Source organism: Crocodylus siamensis, chromosome 1 (assembly GCF_052110815.1).
Source record: "Crocodylus siamensis isolate JL-2025a chromosome 1, ASM5211081v1, whole genome shotgun sequence".
Classification (NCBI taxonomy): domain Eukaryota; kingdom Metazoa; phylum Chordata; order Crocodylia; family Crocodylidae; genus Crocodylus; species Crocodylus siamensis.
In genome coordinates this window covers 373,988,438-374,009,741 of record NC_143395.1, presented here as the reverse complement: position 1 = coordinate 374,009,741, position 21,304 = coordinate 373,988,438, and the positions used below count along the sequence as shown (strand labels likewise).

General features: G+C 41.9%; 1 protein-coding gene across 2 annotated transcripts in view; it reads right to left on the bottom strand.

The window, feature by feature from the left end:
* The window catches only part of DCLK1 (doublecortin like kinase 1), a 405,319-nt gene that overhangs the window by 95,191 nt on the left and 288,824 nt on the right, over window positions 1-21,304 (bottom strand). For both annotated transcript variants that reach the window (XM_090027476.1, XM_090027468.1), the window contains exon 5: window positions 20,286-20,402. In XM_090027476.1, the coding sequence (XP_089883602.1) occupies window positions 20,286-20,402 (117 nt within the window). The remainder of the gene's footprint in view (window positions 1-20,285; window positions 20,403-21,304) is intronic.

Here is a 21,304-nt window from a genome sequence, read left to right as displayed (position 1 = left end):
CGTTGATCTGAGGCTGGGGTAGGGGGCTGAGTGCCCGCGTGCATGTACACACATGCCCCAGCCCAGCAGGTCAGTCTGTGGGGGAGTGTCACATGTATTAAGCTCCTGCAAGTTTAAAAATGACCATGGGATGTTTTAACTAAGCTCATTTGATTATTTTAATTAAAGTGCCCTAGTGGCCATTTTTAAACCCATGGGGGCTTACACACATGGTGCTGCGATGATGCTAAAGAACATGTTGAAGCACATGTATAGGCACTGGATAATATCAAAACCATTCTTTCTGAATTCTTTGCAACAGACAAATTACTCTAGCTTTTTTCTATGCTGAAAAAGTGAGGGGAAGCTAAGAGTTGGCCTTTTCCAAGGGGTGTCTTGGATCTAATGAGGTATGTCTTGAGTCTAAAAAGTTTGAGAACCACTGCCTTAGAAACTGATTTTCTCCCCATGATTTGCAATGATAATTTTATTTAGAATGAATGTTTCAGCTCATTTGTCCTCAAAGTAAGTCTAGAGGGAAAAAAGTAGACATGTAATGGTATTCATTTACCTTTAGAATTTGATCCTAGATACAGTAGGGTTACCATACGTCTGTGTTTTCCCAGACATGCCCTCTTTTTTGGCCCCTTGTCTTTGTGTCTGGACTAGTTTTTGAAATGCGAGCAAATGTATGGGTTTTTGCTTTGCCTCTGCTTTCCTGGGCTGGCTGCTTGGGGCTGGGAGCAGTGGGCAAGGTGATTGGCTGTTGTGGGTCATGTGGTCTGCCTGAGGGTCCCTGCAAACTGCTCCCAGGTAAGAGATGAAGATTGTGTGTGTGTGTGTGTGTGTGTGTGTGTGTGCGCGCACTGCATGGACAGCTGGGTTGGGGAGGCGGAGGCTATGGGTCGGAAGTAAGGGGCACTGGCAGTGCTGGAGGGGGCAAGGAGCTGCAGGTCAGGAGTGAGGGGCATTGGCAGGGCTGGGGGGGCCAGGTGGCTGTTGGTTGGGAGTGTGGGGTGGGCACCAGCAGGGCTGAGGGAGAAGGGGCTTGGGAGTGAGGGGCAGAGGCAGGGCATGGACATATCACTGCCCTTCTGTTACATACCCTCTTGCTCCTTCCCCCCACCTCTACACTCCTCCTTCCCCTCCACAAGTGTCCTCTTTTTTGGTACTGGAAATATGGTAACCCTAAGATACAAAGCACAGCCCATATTTACAGGGTGCCAAAAAAGACATTTCTTTACATACACTCTTCTACATTTGCAAGACTCAGCATCTTTTGAGAATATCTATTATCTGTTCACTGGCAGCCCGGAGTCCCTCAGAGGAGCTGAGTTTGTTGCTATAGAGAGTTCCAAAGTACATGGGGTAAAATCTTGGCCCTAATGAAATGAGTGAGAGTTTGGCCTTTAACGCTAATAGAACCATGATTTCAATGCCAGTCCTTACCATATTTTCTCTTGCATAACACCCCCACAACTAAAATAAGCACCTTGTTTTTGAAAGGCAGAATGAAGAAAATAAACCTTTGCTTAAGAGTCTCTGCTGGAAATGTCCACAGCCAGCAGCTTGAGAGGCCTCTTTGCAGAACACTTAGCTTTATTTCTATTTTCCCCTGGCATAGGCTTAAGCGGCAAAAGCTGCCGTTACTCGATTTTCTCAATTATATTGTGCACTCCAACAACTGGATTTTGGAAAGATGTACGTGTTGTATGTGACGAAACATGGTACTTCACAGATGGCATTATTCTCAATGAGAATCCTCAGTAAAGACTGTACTACTGGGATGTGCCTACATACTCCACGTAAAGACAGAACCTTATGAAAAGGTATCATGATGGAAGACAATACAGATCTCATCTTGCATCACACTGAGGGTGTGGACATACATAACACTGAGACAATTTTAAATGTGGTTTAAACTGCAACCACACAGATGTAAAGGTCTGTTTAGAATGGCTTAAAGCTTTTGGAAAGTTTAAAAAGTATGTCTAGATAATCAGGTATTATTTTGAACTGGTTCTCCATGAACAGGTTCACTGTTATGTGCGGGCACCAAGTTTTGCATAACTACTGACTGGTCAGTCCTCCAGGCATTTAATATTGCACTGTTCCTTACATGAGCCTTTTTGCTTATTCTACCAGCTCTGATTGCTGGGGACCTGGATTCTCCTCCTGGCTGGAAAAATCCAAAGAGCCTAGAGCCATCTCATAGATAGCCTTTAAAATATTTCCAAGCCAACCCCCCACCCCGACTCACACCTGCACTGACCTAATTGATTCAGAGTCTAGAATTCTCCAGAAATTTCTGTCCCTGGGACCTCTTGCATTCCCCTGGCTAACAGGCCATTTCACTCAGATGCCTTTGCTACTGGGTGCTTTTTCTCATTACAAACAAACAATAACTTGAGTGCCCATCCCACAAGTGGCCCCTTCAGTCTGCAAACTGAGGCAATTGTCACCGCCTCAGAACACAATGGTAAGAGATACTTAGCAGTTTAGCCTACTACCTTTTCCTTAAGTATGGATCCCTCAGTTCCTTTGAATGAAACAGGTCCAAAATCATAAAGATATATACAAACACCATAACATCATCTATACAGTGATAAAAATGGAAATAGCATAACATGGTCTTTTCAATGGGACCCCAAGTGCCATATCAGTACATGCAGTCGTCGACTTACAACATTTCGAGTTACAATGTTTCACACTTACAATGTTTATAATTTACACCCCAGTTCAACTTTCTTACATCAGGTTTGACTTTACAAAGCTTGATCCAAAGTGACACAATGCCAGCAAACAAGTTTGGTTCATCACCCATCTCCCTAGGGAGCATCTTTCCAAACTTCCTGGGACACTTTCTTTAAGAAAGCAGACAAGACTCCAGAAAAACCTGCAGCCAAGACTCCAGCCAAGATCCCTTCAAAAAGTCCAGCAAAGTCACCTCAAAGAAGTCCTTCCAAATCAATATGATTGCTATTTACAATATAAATACATTAATGTAGCTATATTATTCATCTATAATTGATTGAGTACAAGATTCTGGGTTATTTCTGGTGAAAATAGGATATCAGGCCTTGGTTCAGGAACCAATCCCCCATTTATAACCTAGTTTCCTATGGGAAAATTGGTTCCAAGCTACAACGTTTTGACTTAAAACACAGTTATCAGGAACAAATTGTGTCATAAATCCAAGGACTGCCTGTATAAGAAAATCTGCATGACTTCCCACAAATTCTCCAAGATTTTGTGGAGTTTGTATCACCAAGCATGGAACTGATGGCCATTCAGTGGTATTAAATGCCTATTGTGCAGTGGTTTCTTTTTCTTCACCCAGGAATTGATGTGTTTAAAAGTGCATCCATCCGCACCAATCTCACAGTGGTGGAAAAGGAATTGAAATAAAATAAGCAGCTTTCTCAGAAAATCATAGAATCATAGAAAATTTGGGTTGGAAGGGACCTCAGGAGGTCATCTAGTTCAACCCCCTGCTCAAATCAGGACCATCCTCAACTAGGTCATCCCAGCCAAAGTATTGTCTAGGCGGGTCTTAAAAACCTCCAAGGATGGAGATTCTACCACCTCTCTGGGTAACCTTTTCCAGTGTTTTACTACCCTTTGAGTGAGAAAATTTTCCCTAATATCTAACCTAAATGTCCCTTGCTGCAACTTGAGAAAAGTGTTTTTAAGTTGCAGCCTGAGGCAGAAATCTTGGGCAGGCCCTGGAAAACCCAGTCTCACAGGAACACAGAAGCAGGGATACACACAGCCCCTTTGCCCCATCCATCTAATCTGGATTTTCTTGCTAAGTAACTCCTGGGAAAACTTTGGGCACTTGTCACTGAGACATGATGGGCTGGGTACTTACTTCCACCTTTGGTGGCAATTCAATAGCAGCGCAATGTCTGAAAGGTTAGAACCCTTACAAATGCATGTGTGGACACCTCTAAATTGTGACAATCATTAACTGGTTTATAATTAGGAGGCATCCTGGTTTTCTCTGATAAAAAAGAAATCCCCAATTTTCAGATTAAAAGAAGTAACCCAAAATTCACATTTTTTCATGATCAAAATGAAACACCACTATATATGTATATTCAAATATTAGTGGTGTTTCATTTTAATCATGGAAAAATGTGGATTTTGGGCTACTTTTTTAATTTAAAAATTGGGGATTTTTTTTTAAATCAGAGAAAACCAGGGTCCCTGCTAATCAGTGACATTCTTGAAATGGCTCAAACTTTAATCAGGTCAATCCATGCCCAGGAGGGTGTAAAAGGAGACTCCCCGAGTGACCAGGGAGTGAGCAAACAGGGCAGTTTGCAAGCAGTTTGCTGGGAGCAAGAGGAGGAAGGGGAAGAGAAGCCAGGCCCCAGAACCCCAGAACCTAGTCTGGGAAGGCAAGCGAGCCAGGGTCGCTTGTCTGTTTGGCTTGCTGAGTGTTTGTTTGGTGAGTTGTGTATTTGGGTGTGTGCTCTGAGGAGCTAGGAGTACAGCTAGCTGGGTGATTGCTGGGTGACTGATTGCTTGTGTCTGGCAAAAGCCCTAAGAATAAGACAAAGCCTATCTGGGTCCAGGAGGGTGTAAAAGGAGACTTCCAGAATGGCCAGGGGCAGCAAATAGGGCAGTTTGAAAGTAAATTTTCCACCCTCTTCATTGAAGGGGAGGCTTTAAGATGATTTTTTTCTTTAATTAAGAGTAGCGTAAGTAGCTAAAACTCAGCAGTTAGACCAACACTTAAGTCCCTTGTTTCACTAGAGTCCCAAGGAGAGGTGAGTTTGTTAGGGAGTTTGGTGAGAGGAAGAAGGTTAGCAGGAAAATGACCTTTCAGGAGCAAGGAGCAGTGAACAGGCCAGCTTACAGGCGAGTTTGCCTGGGAAAGTCTGCTTGGAAAGAGGGGCAGAAAGACAAAGATGGCAAATTTAAGAGACCAGTGGAAACTGATGGAGGATGCCACAATGTCAGAACCACAGCCACTGCCCACTCTTCCACTGTTTGCACAATTGAGGCTTCCACCTAGGTTCTGGTTTGGTGGAAGTTGTGGCGATAGAGGCTTGCAGATTCCCTCCAGTGAAAGCCAGGTGGAGAAATACCTGTGGCACGAGTGGTGCCGCCTGATAGTGTCTCTCAGGGAGCAGGCAAAAGAACTACAGGAGGAGGTAGCAGGGCTTTGAAGCATCCTTCACCATGAGGACTTCATTGATTTAATGCTGGAAGAGACCAGTAGGACTGCAGAGGAAGGACTACCAGAACTGGCACAAGAGAGGGAAGAGGAGATGGATTCCCAGGAAGGTGGAAGCTGTAAGCTTCTGACTTCTGGCAGCAAGCAGAAGTCTTCATTTACACCTGCAGTGGTTTGAATGGAGAACCGATATGGGGCCCTAGCAATAGAGAAGGAGAAGGAGGGGCACATTCTGTTGGTGGAAGAGGCCATACTAGGCATCCCCTAGGTTGGGAAGTTCGAGACCACTGCCACCAAGAAGCAGCAATAGGTTGTGGTGGTTGGAGACTCCCATCTGTGGGGGATGGAGGCATCTATCTTCTGGCCTGACCTATTGTCTCAGGAGGTCTGCCACCTGCCCAGATCCTGGATCCAAGATGTCACACAAGGATTGCTGAGACTCATCTGGCCCTCTTACCCCATGCTGCTTATCCAGGTTGGCACCAGAGATACTGCCAAAAGGGACCCTAAGCAGATCAAAAGTGATTACAGGGTTCTGGGCACAAGAGTGAAGAGGAAGAAGGGCCCGGGTGGTGTTCTCCTAGATTCTTCTAATCAAGGAAAAGGGCCCTGACAGGAGCAGATGCATCCTGCAGATCCTGGCAGGTTGGACAGCAGCAACCATGACTGCACACATGGGATCACCAGCAGGGCTTGAGTTTTTTCAACCATTGGATGTTGTTCCAAGATGAAGAATTGCTTGGAAGAGATGGGATCCACCTGGCAAAGAGAGGAAAGAGCATCTTCTCAGACAGGCTCATAAACCTGGTGAGGAAGTCTTTAAACCAGATTTGCCAGGGGTTGGAAACGAAAGATCTGAGGTTAGTGGGAAAAAAAGGTGACCTGGAGGAAGCACAAGCCTTCTCATTCTTCCTGAGAAAGTAGGGCAATTGGCTAATTACCTCATGTTCCTGTACAAAAACATACAGAGCCTGGGAAACAAGCAGGAAGAATTGGAAGTCCTTGTAGTCACAGAACTATGATATGACTGGAGTAATAGAGACTTGATAGGACAGCTTACATGACTAGTGTACTGTCACAGATAGGTATAAACTGTTTAGGAAGTACAGGCAGGGGAGGAGAGGAGGAGGAGTTGTATTTTATGTAAGAGGGTTGTATGATTGTTCAGATCTCCAGTATAAAACTGGAGATAGACCTGTTGAAAGTCTCTAGGTTAGAGGGGAGAGCAGCGAGGGTGATATCATGGTGGGGGTCTGCTATAGACAACCAGAGTAGGAAGATGAAGTTTTCTTCAAACACCTACCAGAAGTTTCCCAATCACCAGCCCTGGTTCTGGGACAGGATGATTGAGGGACTTCAATCATCCTGACATCTGGGAGTGCAATATAGCAGTGCACAGGCAGTACAGGAAGTTTTTGGAGAGTGTTGGGGACAACTTCTTGGCAGAAATGTTGGAAAGCTCAACTAGGCCTCATGCTCTTGACCTGCTGCTCACAAACAGGAAAGAATTGATGGGGAATGTAGAAGTGGATGGCAAGTTGGGCAGCAGTAATCATGAGATGATTTTGTTCAGAAAAGGAAGGAAGGAGAGCAGCAGAGTAAGGACCATGGACATCAGAAAAGCAGACTTCAACTCACTCATGGAACTAATGGGCAGGATCACCTGGGAGCCAATCTGAAGGGGAAAAGAGACCTGATTGTATTTTAAAGAAGCCTTACTGAGGGCACAGGAACAAACTATCCAGTTGCACAGGATGAGACTAGCAAGCATGGCAGAAGACCATCTTGGCTCACCAAGGAACTATTCAGTGAGCTAAAACAAAGTGAAAGTTTACAAGAAGTAGAAACTTAGACAAAGGGAAGCATATAAGAGTATTGCTTGGGCATGCAGGGATAAAATCAGGAAGGCCAAAGTGCAAATGGAGTTGCAGCTAGCTTGCTACATGAAAGGTAACAAGATTGGTTTCTACAAGCATGTCAGCAACAAGAAGATCAGGAAATGATCTTACTGAATAGGGGAGGCAACCTAGTGACAGATGATGTGGAAAAGGCTGAAGTGCTTAATGCCTTTTTCACCTCAGTCTTCACAGGCAAGGTCAGCTCTCAGACTGTGCACCTGTCAGCACAGTTTGGGGAGGAAGTGAGCAGCCCTCAATAGTGAAAGAACAGGTTAGGGACTACTTAAAGAAGGTGGATGTGTACAAATCTATGGGACCAGATGCAGTGCACCCGAGGGTGCTGAGGAAGGTGACAGATGTGTTTGCAGAGCTGTCGGTCATTATCTTTGAAAAATCATGGCAGTCAGGAGAGATCCCAGATGCTTGGAAAAGAGCAAATATAGTACCCATCTTTAAGAAAGAGAAGAAGGAGGATCCAGGGGATTATAGACTAATCAGCCTAACCCCAATCCCTGGAAAAATCATGGAGCAAGTCCTCAAGGAATCCATTCTAAGCATTTGAAAGCGAAGAAGATAATTAAAAACAGTCAGCATGGATTCACTAAGGACACGTCATGACTGACCAATCTGCTTGCCTTCTATAATGAGATGACTGGCTCTCTGGGATGCAGGAAGAACAGTGGATGTGATATACCTTGACTTTAGTAAGGCTTTTGATACAGTCTCCCACAACATTCTTGCAAGCAAGCTAAGGAAGTACAGGTGAATGTATGGACTATAAGGTGGAGAGAAAACTGGCTTGATGGTTGGCCTCAAAGGATAGTAATCAATGGTTTGATATCTACCTGGCAGGTGGTATCAAGTGGAGTGCCTCAGGGATCAATCCTGAGACCAGTTTGTTCAATATCTTTATCCATGATCTGGAAGATGACATAGAACACACCCTCAGCAAGTTTTCAGATGACATCAGGGTGGAGGGGAGTAGTAGATATGCTGGAAAGTAGGGCTAGGATTCAGCAAGAACTAGACGTATTGGAGGACTGGACCAAAAGAAATCTCATGAGGTACAATAAGGACAAGTGAAAAGTCCTGCACTTAGGATATAACAATCCCATGCACTGATACAGGCTGGTACAACTGACTAAACAGCAGCTCTGCAGAAAAGGACTTGGGGTTATAGTGGACAATAAGCTGAATATGAGCCAACCATGCACTCTTGTTGTGAAGAAGGCTTAATGGCATATCCATACCCTGCATTAGTAAGAGCATTGCCAGCAGATTGAGGGAAGTGATTGTTCCTTTCAATTTGACACTGATGAGGTCACCTCTGGAATAGTATGTCCAGTTTTGGGCCCCCCAATACAGAAAGGATGTGGACAAATTGGAGAGAGTCCAGCAGAGGGCAACAAAAAGGGTTAGGGGGCTGGAGAACATGACTGAGGAGAGCCTGAGGGAACTGGGATTATTTAGTCTGGAGAAAAGAAGACAGAGGGATTTACTAGCAGCCTTCAATGACACCTGAAGGGTGGTTCCAAAGAGGATGGAGCTAGATTGTTCTCAGTGATGGCAGATGTCAGAACAAGAAGCAGTGGTCTCAAGTTGCTGCAAGGGAGGCTAGGTTAGATATTAGAATAAAGTTTCTCACAAGGAGGGTAGTAAAGTACTGGAAGAGGTTACCCAGAGAGGATGTGAAATCTCCATCCTTGGGAGTTTGTAAGACCTGGCTAGACAAAGCTTTGGCTGGGATGATCTAGTAGGGGATGGTCCTGCTTTGAAGCAGGGGGTTGAACTGGATGACCTCTTGAGGTCCCTTCCAATCCTGATTTTCTATGATTCTAAAATGGAGATTGCACAGGCAGCTACAGCCTTTTGATTTATTAACTTATGACTGGTTGACCATTTCTTTCCTGTTTGTATCCTTTACTTCTGACTTCTTGCAAAGAGTTAAATTAACATAAGTGTGAAGTGAATATGGAAGTGAATCAGGAATTTGGATAGGGACTGAGAATGTACTTGAACAGCAGTTACAGTGTGATAATTTTTCTTTTGGCATAGTTCTAACTAATGAAGTATATGCCAGATATCATGGTGACAAATGCTTTAACAACTTTTCATAATAAATGGTAATATAAAAACTTCCAATAGATAAAGGTAAAAAAATTAAACTGCCTGAAAATGTCATTTCTTGGTGGAATTTACATGGAATCCCTTGTTACATCATATTTGGCTGATACCTACATTGCATGTCTCACTGACTGATGTAGCATATGTTCCTGTGTGGAATACTGATACAGATAAAAACATACCAAAATTGGTAAATCTTTGGTGTGATTACTAATTATGCTGTGTGAGGCAAAATATTTCTTCTCACTTTTGACTAAAATGGCAGCCATTACAGAATTCAAGCCAACATAAATGTCCTTCTTTAGTTTTATGAACAAAGGTATGATATGTTGAACACATACCAAATAGATAAAGTTATAATAAAATTATTTAGGCTACCATGAGTATGTGTACATAGCTTCCACCCAAACACTTTACTTCTTATAATCCTTTGCAGAATTTGTCCTGTTTAAACCATTTAGGTTTTCAGGGTATGGATATGCCTTTTTATTTGTTCTTCAAAACACATGGTGGCCCTGTGGTGCTATAGAAATAAATACAAAAAAATAAAACCATTGAGCGCTGATGCCGTCATCTCCTGAAATAAATGGAAAATGTGATTCTTATGAGGGGGCTTAAAACAAGTTATAATTTTGTAAATAAACCTGAGCTTTGGCTGCGTCAGTCAGAAATAATTAATTTTTTTAAAATGCACCTTTTTAATAAAAAATGAAGAATTAATAAAATTCAATAAAGGTGCCCAGTTATTATTTTGAGAACCTGGCAATACCAGTATATTGTACAGAAATCATAGTGTATTGATAAAAATTGCCTATTGAGGTATGAACATTTTGTACTCCATAAAATACGTTTGCCTGATTTTGTGTATTTGCTAAAAAGGTTTTCCAAACATGAAATGACTGTATGTGGAGCAAGATGATATTTGAGGCTAGATCAGAACTCACACACAAAATATATGCCAATCTCTATTAAAAATAATTTCAATAGTCATAACAACATGCATGGTTCATGTTGAACAGCTATTAGTCCAGGGACATAAAATGGTAGCCCACAGAGGAGGCCCCCCACATAGTATACTCAGGATAATTGTGGCAATTTGTTGCTTTCCTTTTTCTGATAAAAAATTTCCCTGTGAAGATTATATAGTTTTCTAGTAAAGGAACAAAATGTACCTTGTTTTTAATTCCCTTCTGTTATTGTATTTTTAATTGTCTGTATGGTCTTTTTTAGCTTTATCTTTAGTGCCAGAAAGACATGATTTTTCATACTGAGACAGCTGTCTCAAAGTACAATCCTAGTAGAGACAAAGCATGGCGGCTTTTACCTCAGTGCAATCAGTCAAGGTAGAGCCTAAACGTTCAGTGTAGGGTTCACTTTGACTAGAAACACAGGGGTAAAAGCATTCCTTTGACTTCTCTGTGCTAGAACTCTATATCAAAATAGGTATCTCCATAGAAAAAAATACATCATTATTTTTACAGTGTAGATACAGCTTTGGACTACCATTGGAGGGGTTGGGTTTGTTCCACTGTCAACAGATTACAAATGTCAGCAGTAAAAATCAGGTCTAGGGTTACATTTACACTGTGACTGAACATTCCTGAGTTAGCTTCAAACTGGCTGGTCTTGGCCAGATTAGCCACAGAATTGCAGAGCTCGGTGCAAGTTGTGAAACCTATGAGAACCAGGGTAAATACTCAGGCAGTTAGTGTGAGCCAAGCTCTATGCTGTCATGTCTAAACTGCTATCAATAGCTAAGCTAGCTCATTTAAAGCTAGCTTGGGTATGTCTTCAGCACACTGTAATCACTGCTGTGACTGCAGGATAGACGCAGCCTCAGACCCAAAAGGCAAGACACCTTTGTGGAATATAATTCCATGGGTGTTCTTGGATGCTTCAAAATACATGAATCCCAGAAGCAAACATTCAACAGTCCCAAAGCAGGGGGATCCACATGGTGAACAACTTGTATAGGAGTCAATAAATGGTTTGTCAGAATAAATATATCGCTCTGTTTATCGGATAATTGTCCCAGTTTCTTTTCTGCATTTGATTCAGCAAGAAACAAGGGCAGTTTATCAGAATCAAAGAGCCTGGCCTGTAACTCTATTTAATGTGTAAAATAAAAATTAGCTATTGTAAAACTGTGACTAGGTAGGAGAGTAAGTAGAAACTCTCTTATCTCGTCAGGAGTCTTGTTTAATTTCAAACTAGGAAAAAATCAAACTAGTTAAGTGATCAAAAATAGGATTTCTGTGGTAGCCTAAAGGGGCTAGCTAGGTCCTTAACTCTGGTCCGGTGTCTTCAATGGGTTTCAGATGCCTAAATATTATAATAATGCAAATGTAAGCTAAATATTATTATAATGCAAACTGAAGTATTGCACTGAAGGCAATCTGATATGTCAAGTCACTGTCTCAGAGACTGATATGTCAAGTCCCTATCTCAGGGATTCCAGGTCCTGAGGGCCTTCTGGAGTTATAACCTTGTTCAGGTTATTGAAAAACAGTTGTATGTGGGTGGCTACATGACCACTCAAACCAAATGAATCTGTTTTTACAAAGGAACATGTCCACCTCCTTTTTTTTTTTTACATAAAAGAAGACATTACAAGTATTCAGTCTAGAAAAGCAAATATTAAGTTTTCATTTCTGTATACTCCAACCTTTTCCTTTTGAGAAATACACAAACTGGCAATGTTTTGCTATTTGGTATACGATTACTTTGCCCAGGTGAAATTTTTCAAGCATATACTACCAGATAATATAACATATTATACAAATTCTTCATGAACAAATCTCCAGATTTGAGAATGTATGTCCCCTCTAAATGACATCTGAACTAAACATTTGCTTCATTAAGCAGGTGAAATCACCAGATGACTTTCCAATATGCCAGTGAAGCTCCCTACTGCCCACCTGTAGCACGAGCAAATGGCATGAGATTCTAGCATTTCACCCAAAATGAAACATTTCCATTTCAGGTGTCCAGGAATAACTTGTATTCTAGTGGTTAGGGCATTCTCCTAAGAATTTTCATGACATGAGAAATGCCAACACAAGCTTTCCCCCACTGCTGGAATGCTGCCGAAGCTCCCCAGCTGCACTGGCTAGATTCAATGGTTCTAAGGCAGTAGGTTGCTGTCACCTGGCTTTGACTGTAAACTCTTTTGGGCAGATGTTGCTATCAATGTACATGATGCGTGTACGTGCACAGCTCCTAGCAAAAAGGGGATGCAATCTTGCACTCCCAAATTGTATAAATTAGTTATGTATAAAACTTTACAATTAACCAGCCAATGAAGGTTAGGTGGCTACCATGGGCGTGCGTAAACAAAATGGGGGCCCTAAACTGAAGCAGTGGATTTTAAAAAACACCACTTCAATTTAGGGTTGATTAAATCCCCGAGTTGCGCACACACCCCGCTGACTTACTTGCCTCTCCAGCAGGGAGGGGAGAATGAACTGCCAGCGGGTGGAGCAGCCACTGGGCTGCGGGGGGATGGGGAGGGGAAGAGGTGGCTGGTGCTTCCCTCCATGGCAGTGGCAGGCCCCCCCCGCAGGTGGCACTCACCCACAGGCACCTGGCTCAGGCAGTCTTGGGGGGCACCGCAGCCTGGAGGGAAGCACCAGGTGCCTATGCAGCTCAGGCAGGCAGGCAGGCTCCAGGGGGGAAAAGAAAAAGAACAGGCACGCTACTTTCTTGGGCAGAGCCTGCTTTCCTGGGATGCTGCCAGGCTGCCTGCAGGGCTTCCTGCAGAGCTGTGGAGTTGCACACAGCCCGATGCTTCGCTCTATGGCTGTAGGGGCAGCAAACTAAAATTTCTCAAAGGAGTTTTAGTTCGTTGTGTCCCAAGTAATTTAAAGAGCATTACATTGATGAATTTCCTACAGCGGCTGGAATTAATGCATAATATGCCACCGAGGCATGCAAACACAGACATCATTAAAGCAGTACAAAAGCATTTAGCCTGCTTTAAAGTGTCATGCACAAACATCTCTTGTTTTGTCTATACACGGCCCCTGATAGTTGTTAATCTGGATGCCTCTTTTAAGGCCCTAAATAGTCTAAGCCCTAAATAGCTAAGTGGCCAACTCCTCCTGTATAGTCTAAGGCCAAGTAAGGGCAGTCTCTAGACACTACCATTTGGGCTCCAACTTTGTTCTGCAAAAAACCCATGGTATTTCTTGGTATACCTCAGGTCTGGAAGTCCCTCCAGCCTGGACACCCCAGATCTGGAAGTCCCTCCAGCTTGGACATCTTCAGGAACTGCTGCAGGACCTTTTTACTTGGGTATTCCCTCAGAAGGTGGGGCTAAATTTGAGGGTAGTGTCTGGGGAGTTTCTTCTATTACATATGATCTTATTTTGATAATTTTATCTTTATAATTTACATGTGTTTTATTGTTAGCTCCTCCTAATTCTCTTTTGGGGAGGTTGGCATATAAATCTGATATATAAATAATAAATTTTAAAAGTTGTCTACATTTTTACATAAAGAGAGGCTGTTTTAATTAAACAAATTCCTGTTTCCAGCTGCCTGCAAATTTCTGTTTTAGTATATTTAGTTCATGTGGTGAGTTGAATTAAAAAGGTGAAAGAAACAAACAAGACACAGAAGTTCATAGTCTTTTTTATATATAAAGAAAGAAGAAACTGTGTAAGAAGCACATTCAGCTTGTTAATTATTTTAATTTGTAGGCCTCAATGGGAAACTGACAAGGCACTTAGTTTCATTTCCATTACAATGAGGATCCCACTTAGTTCATTAAAATTTTGTCCTGAATCAAGCATAAAATTCATTTGAAGTTGGATCTCCCAGTTGTCAAGAAAATCCCTAGACACTAGGATACAGGATATTCTTGGGTGCCTGAAACTGAAATGTTTTGTTCAGGATGAAATGGAATATAATTTTTCACTTTTCACATGAGGAAAAACTTAAAAGATGTTAACTAAAATATATTTTAAAAAATCACCTCTGCTGCTGACTGAAAAAAAAAATCAATAATTTCCATAAGCCTCATATTGCAAATAAGCCTCCTGGGCTGAATAGGACTTTCCCTGCAACTACCTATTAGTGAGCCAGGGGCCATTGTGGCTTTGGGCACAGGAATTTAGAGCAAAAGAGAATGTCTCTCAGATTTCCAATCTTCCTTCTGCCTCCAGACACTGTAGCAAGAAACCCTTTTGTTTGTGTCCCCCGCCCCCTTCAAATGTGAAGTTCCTCCATATGGCAAAAGCCCTTCTTTTAGTATTTGCCCCCTTTTGGGGATGCTTTCTCTTTCCCACCTTTTCTTCCTTCCTCTCTCTTTTTCTTTTATTATATCATTATTATTTTATATAAGGTGTACTTGTAGTGAAAATAGAACTTGTAGATGCTTTTACTTTAAGTTTAAAAGTAAGTTGCACCATGTAACAATGTTAGCAAGAGCAGGAATCTCTGTATAAAGCAGGTCCCTGAATGAATCATGGTTGATTGTGTAACACAGTAGCTAGTCCGGATGTGTATGTTAATGAGCGGCAATTAAAACCTACAAAATCAAAGACTAAGGAGAAGAAAGAATCAATAAAGAGCCAGGAATTCCCAGAAACTTCTCTGTTAAAGGTGTGGAAACCCTGGTTTGAACTAATCAACCCTGGAAACAGACTCTTGGGGCTGAAATACCCCTGATCAACCACTTCCAGAGCTCTATTCATCATGGCAGTGAATCAATCAAAATTCATCAACGGACTCCTGAGACTGCATGCATGTGTGGATGAGACCTCTGGGGCTGACAGCTGCCATCCAGCAGCTAGCTACCAAGAAGGATGTCCCTTGAGGTCAACGACACCTGGATTGGGTAAGCTCAAGAAGAGGAAGTTGAGGATGGAGGGAGCCACAGAACACCAAACAAAGAGCCACCCACAAGAACAGCTCAGCCAAGACAGGCAATGACCACAAGAAATACCCAGGTAAGAGACAGTGGCCCATATAGTCCTGGATTAGGGGGGCAGTGCATGCACCTTTAGGAGGCCTTAAATGCCTCTACACTAATGCTCATAGTCTGGGGAACAAGCAGGAGGAACTTGCCCTCCTGCTAGGTAACACAAACCCGGACATAGTGGGGCTCACTGAAACTTGGTGGGATCCAACACATGACTGGGCAGTAAACAGGGGCTATAGGCTGTACAGGAGGGATAGAACAGGGAGGAAAGGTCGGGGTGTGGCATTCTATGTCGAAGAGCAATACACGTCCTCAACAAGCAGCACCGGGTCAGAGGAGGGGCAGACTGAAGTGCTCTGGGTGTGTATACAAGGGGGCTAGGGGGAAAGGGACTTAACGGTAGGGGTTTACTACAGGCCACCTGACCAGGGGGAAGACCTGAACTGGGAATTCTCAGGTCAGCTTGTGGAGGCAGTAAAGTCAAGGGTCGTGGTCATCATGGGTGACATAAACTACCCGGACATCTGCTAGGAAGAGCAGTCAGCCAGGTCTGACTGCTCACGTAGGTTGCTAGCCAAGTTACAGGACCTCCTTTTAACCCAGGAGGTGCACAGTCCCACCAGGCGAAATGCCTTGTTAGACCTGGTCCTGGCCATGGGAGGCAACCTGGCGAGTGGACTGCGGGTTCTTGACCACCTGGGCGATAGCGATCATCGCCTACTGGAGTTCACCATCCAGCACAGGGTGTCCAAGGCCTGCAGTAAGGCAACAGCCCTAGACTTCAGGAGGGTGGATTTCAATGAGGTAACAAGACTAGTTGGGGAGGCACTGAGGTCCTGGAGGGGAGGAGAGTTGGGAGTCCAGGAAAAGTGGTTGTTTCTTAAGGAGACGATCCTCCAAGCCCAAAGGGTGACAATCGCCATGCAGATCAAAGGGCAGGAGTGCTCAAAAACCCCCGTGGCTCACCAGAAACATCCATGAATGTTTCGAAGCTAAAAGGCAGGTGTACACCCAATGGAAGGGAGAAAATGCTCATGTGTACAAGTTCAAAATTCACACTCTTCAAGCAATCTCAGTTGTGCAATGTGACTACTTCAATGTTTGGAAAAGGTAAACACAGAGGTGCAAATAACCAAATGGAACGGCATAAAGCTATCCAAAAACTGGTGCTAATTTGAGAATGGCTATGAAATGGTTAATGCTGGACTGTGCCCCCTCCTGCTTCCTAGAAGGCACAGAAAAGCTATGCAATAAAGTTCTGGCAAAGAAAATCAACTTTCCTGTTTCAGAAGAAAAGTACCCCAATTTTTGAGGGCTGTTTTTTTGGAGAAAAGGTGCAGACAGTATGCAAGTAAATATCTTACTCTGTTAACTCAAATGGCAGAAGTGTGTCCTGAGAATTTCAAGTTCTAACCTGCTGATAAACTATATGTCAGTTTATGTGGAGTCCATGATGGAATTTCTGTTGGGTTTGGGGAGGAGGGGTGTGGATGGGTGCATGCGTGCATGTGTGTTTAAACCTAGGAAGTAACAAACAAAAGACATCATTAAAAGGGCATTAAATGCTGCAAAATTAAAAAACCCTCCAGAATTAAGCTGTCTTACACAGTCCTGATTTGGCCTCCTTTTGGATAAGAATTGATATAATGGGTGTGGCTACACAAAATGCTAATGCACAGTGTTTACAGTGCATTTATTTAGTACTTGTATAATCAAGCCCTAAATAAACGCGCAATGACTAGAGTTATTGGACAGAAGCGCCGGTGAACACCTTTTCAGTGATGCTACTGTGCAGTAGCTTAATAATACTGCACAGTAGCATATTAGCACTTCTGGTGCCGCAACATGCTACTGTGTAGTATTATTCAGCTATTGTGCAGTTAGCATCTCATGTAGGTGAGCCCAGTCTTTCATTTCAGGATCCCTCCTGTATTTTTCCACAGGACCTCTGCCTCATTCAGTCCACAGCAGAGATGGGGCTGATTAGAGATGAACAGCTATTCAATATTTTTCCACAGTTGTTCAAGATTTAGTTTTATGTCGTTTTTACTGCACTCCATTCAACCTACTCTGAAAGAAAGTATTTATTTGCCTATGGGCTATTCTATGGCACACGCTGTATCACCTTCATGTTCCAAAAATATTAATGAATGTATTTTCACAGCTCTTCTTTCGGTTTGATGGTATTATTTCAAATTTGCAGATGGGGAACCAGGGCCCATAGACATTAAGATAAAAATAATGGCTAATTTACAGTGGCCAATTTGGTATGTGTATGCTCTGTATTTTTATGAAAACTTAGTATTTCATGGTTCAGGGGTGTACTTGGTAGCTGTGTTGGATTGAGACAAAAAGACATACAAAAAACTAGAACTCTTGGTTCCAAAATGATACCTTTTATTAGACCAACTGGAAAATGGCAAGAAAACTGTCCTTTTCTGCAAGCTTTCGGGATCATGAGAAGGTCATTTGACACCTCCAGGGAAGGAATTCTACCTGATCAACACAGCAAAGAGCTGCTCAACACAGCTTACAAAGACACTCTCATGGACCGAGAGGGACAGACTTGTATCTTCAGCTCCCTCTGTGCAAAAATGAAGTTTATTTCCTACCTATGGGGACTTTTTACCATCTTGTACCTTCTACACTTTTCCCAGAGCCTGACAAAGGGACTTCGATGTAGTATTTCATGGTTCTTTCTTTGTTCAGAATGTAGTTCTTCACTGACTCCAGTTACAGTTGTGAACATTCAGTGCGTCTGCAAAATGGACCCTGGTGGCCATCCAGGGTAAGTTTGGTTTAGGTTCCTGGCCTGGGAACTCGTGGCAGGAAAAGTAAACAGTTCTTTGGAATGATATTCAACTATTTCAAATAAAATACCATACTTCCCCTTCCTAAGTACCTTGCCTCCCTCACCACATCCCTTCCAATTTCTGTAATAAATTAGGGTGGGCTCGTATGGACAGAAGCTTGACTCACGGTCACCTTGATTCATTTCCAGAACACTATCTGTCCTGTGCAGTCAATGAAACAGTTTGGTCTGAAAAATAATATTGTTCATGCAATTAAATAGTATTATAATATATATGCATGTGGGGAGAGGCAAAAATTAACATGAACAGGTAATTTCAGTTCTAGCATTTCTTAAATTTGCAAATTTAATTTTAATTTATAGTATATTTTTATATTTAAAATTTCTATTTTTGACCTGACCTCAAAAATTGGGATCCTCTGGGTTGTTTGGGTTAGGGGTACAACTGATAACAGGGTCAGCTATCTTTGCTTCAATCCTTTGTCATAACAAAGAATGTAAAAATTCCTGCTTCCTTGAACGTAGCAGGATTTAAACAGCAGGACCCTGAGTCTTTGTTTACAGACCCAAGCACTTTTCTACCTTGCACTGAATAAGCCCAAAAGTGCTGGCTCTCTCCCCTTTTTCTCAGGTCACAGTATTAATGCTTTGGAGACCATATCTGATATCCTTTCTGCCTTATTTCTCTGATTCTCTGGTATTTCCTACTGTCTTTTACAGACATGAAAGCCTTCACTAAACAATACTGAATCCATTCCTTTGTTTTTGGTGGTGACATGTGCTTATGTTTTGGGTGAAGGCTGCTATGGCTTCAGCTGTCTAGCTCCATAGGGGGTTTAACTGCTTCTTGCATTTCTCTCAAATGAAGGATGGCTTCAATAAAGTTAAACTCAATCTATAATTATATTTTAAATATAACCTGCAAGCAGTTTAAAAAAGCAGCTTTTTAAAAAAAGAGCTAAAAAAAAATATGGTAAACCAAATAATTTTTGATTCTAGCAATATGGGAAACTATCTGATTCTGTTTTTTTATTGGGTATGTTTACTGTGTGAATGAGGTAAAATTCTCCAATTCTCCCCAGATCTGCATTGTGGGTAATAGCTCCTATAGTCTGCCCCTTCACATGTACAGAAACCCCATAACACCTTTGGTGGCTCTAGTCATCTAGGATAATGAGAACAGTGAAATCTATAGCCACTTTGTGCTTCCCAGAAGTTCATTTTGCTTTTTGTGACAAAGTCTATGCCTTTTTATTATTACTATTATTATTTAAGAACTACTTAAAACAACTTGTTTTTTTTTAAGACAACTGAAACAAACAATAAATATTTCCAATTAAGAATGAGCTTCTGCCTACCTAGAAGCAGTCAAATTAACTGTACAAATAGTTATTTGGCCTTCCAGCTGAGTGATATATTCACAACACATAATTCCTTCTAATTTAGCTGTTTTTCTGCTTATACAATAGCCAAAAAAAACCAACCAATTTTCTCAAATGTTTTAATCAATTTTGGGGAATATGTTTTAGGTGACCAGAACCATTTGCTTGTTATTCAGTGTTCTCATGTACAGTCACCTAGTTATGATTAGTCACACACTTCACATTATGCGTTTCTGTTCCATGACTATGGGAGAAAAGGCTCAAAATTCTCTCTTTTCAAGCTATCTCAGTTGTGTACCTTGACTACTTCCGTGTTTTCAGAAAGTAAACGTGAGGTGCAAATAACCAAATAAAATTCAGGCAGAAACATTTTTCAGTATTTGTCTAACTGCACTGGATCAGAGGCCACAGAGGGCGGCTGGTCTACAAAAAACTTCTACACTCCTCCGTGAAGTTCTCTCTAAAAGTCACAGTTTTAGAAAACGTCGAGTCTCTAAAGAATCACTAACTAAAAGCTCAGGTTGACAGCCAATTAGGCTGGGTGGTCTAAAAACTTAGATGAAGAAGTAGTCCTTTAAATGTCATTCAAATAGGCATATCACTCAAAATAGGCATTCTTAAGGAGAACATTTTAAAATTAGTAAATCTTCCACTATCAGGGGACAACGTTCACATTTATAAAAACATCCATTATGACTAAGAATATATATTTTTAATTTACACATTTTTTCTTTACAAGTTTGCTAAACATCAGTATTGTGAAAATCTTCAGGGCACACTGCAAGCGGTGATACCAATATATTAATGAATTGTAAAATCAAGATCCTACTCTGGGATAATGAAAGATCCCATGACACTTTATTAGTTAAATTCCTATTAAAAGAATTGGAATTCGCTCACCTAAAATCACATTTCCTGTATTTAACATTGTTTTCAGAAGCATTTTCTGTTGCCAGTAGGAACTATTTCTTCCTTTATTTACCTGAACTGGTGGAGGCCGGAGACTTGCTGCGTCGAGATGGACCTGGGCTCTTCGTGGTGCTCCTACGTGATGTTGAAGCTATTTTGGTATAGGAAGTGGATTTCACTACCCGACATTCTAAAAGACAAAGAAACTTACAAGTTAGTAATTAAGGAAACCAGCAAAGAAATACAGGAACAAAAAGAGAGGTAAAGAAAACACAAACAATTAACCTATGCTTTCCTTAATTCACCTTAAGGAATTTTATGGGGGAATAAGGAATCTACAGAATCCATTCAGAAGGCTGCATTGATTTCCAGGTATTTACCACTCCACAGTGAAAGAACTCCTGCAGTAACTCAAGCTCGTAGATGCCATGGTTACTGCCGGTACCTAGAACTGTTTAATTTAATGGTGCAGAGGCTATGTAAAATTTACAGTTTGTCTTTGAGGATTTTAGCACATGTAATCCATTGCTTTTCTGCAAACGATCCCTCTGCAATGTGTTTCTGTCAGTCTAAGCAGTCTCTTTGAGGAGAACTGGAAGGGTGCTTTTCTATATCAAAATGTTAAGACTATGTGAGATGACGCAGGTGTCTGTCACTCATGAAAGGTTTTAAGAAAGTGAACCAGGTTTGTTGCTCCTGCTTAATCCTCTGGTGAACAACAGCCCACATTGCAGTGCACGCAATTCATCACAGGTTGAGGGAAATGGCACTACTTGCTCATAAGAGAGTAAAATCAATGAAGAGGCGAAATTGCTCTCCCACTTGAGAACACTGCAAGATGTTCAGGTTAGAGTTTATATACACCCACACATCTCTGTAGGCATTCTTGCATTATGCCTGCAAAACGCTTTTTGGCCTGAGGATGAAAGAACTTAGTGTGCATAAAGTTGATAGCTTGTGGCCATAATGGAAACTAAATCAATCAGCAGACATTTTTACAGTTAAAAAAGGCTTTCTAGTCAATATGCAATTAGAAGTTTAAAGCAATGTATGTATTTTATTTACAGGATGATGCCACTATGTTTTGTTCAG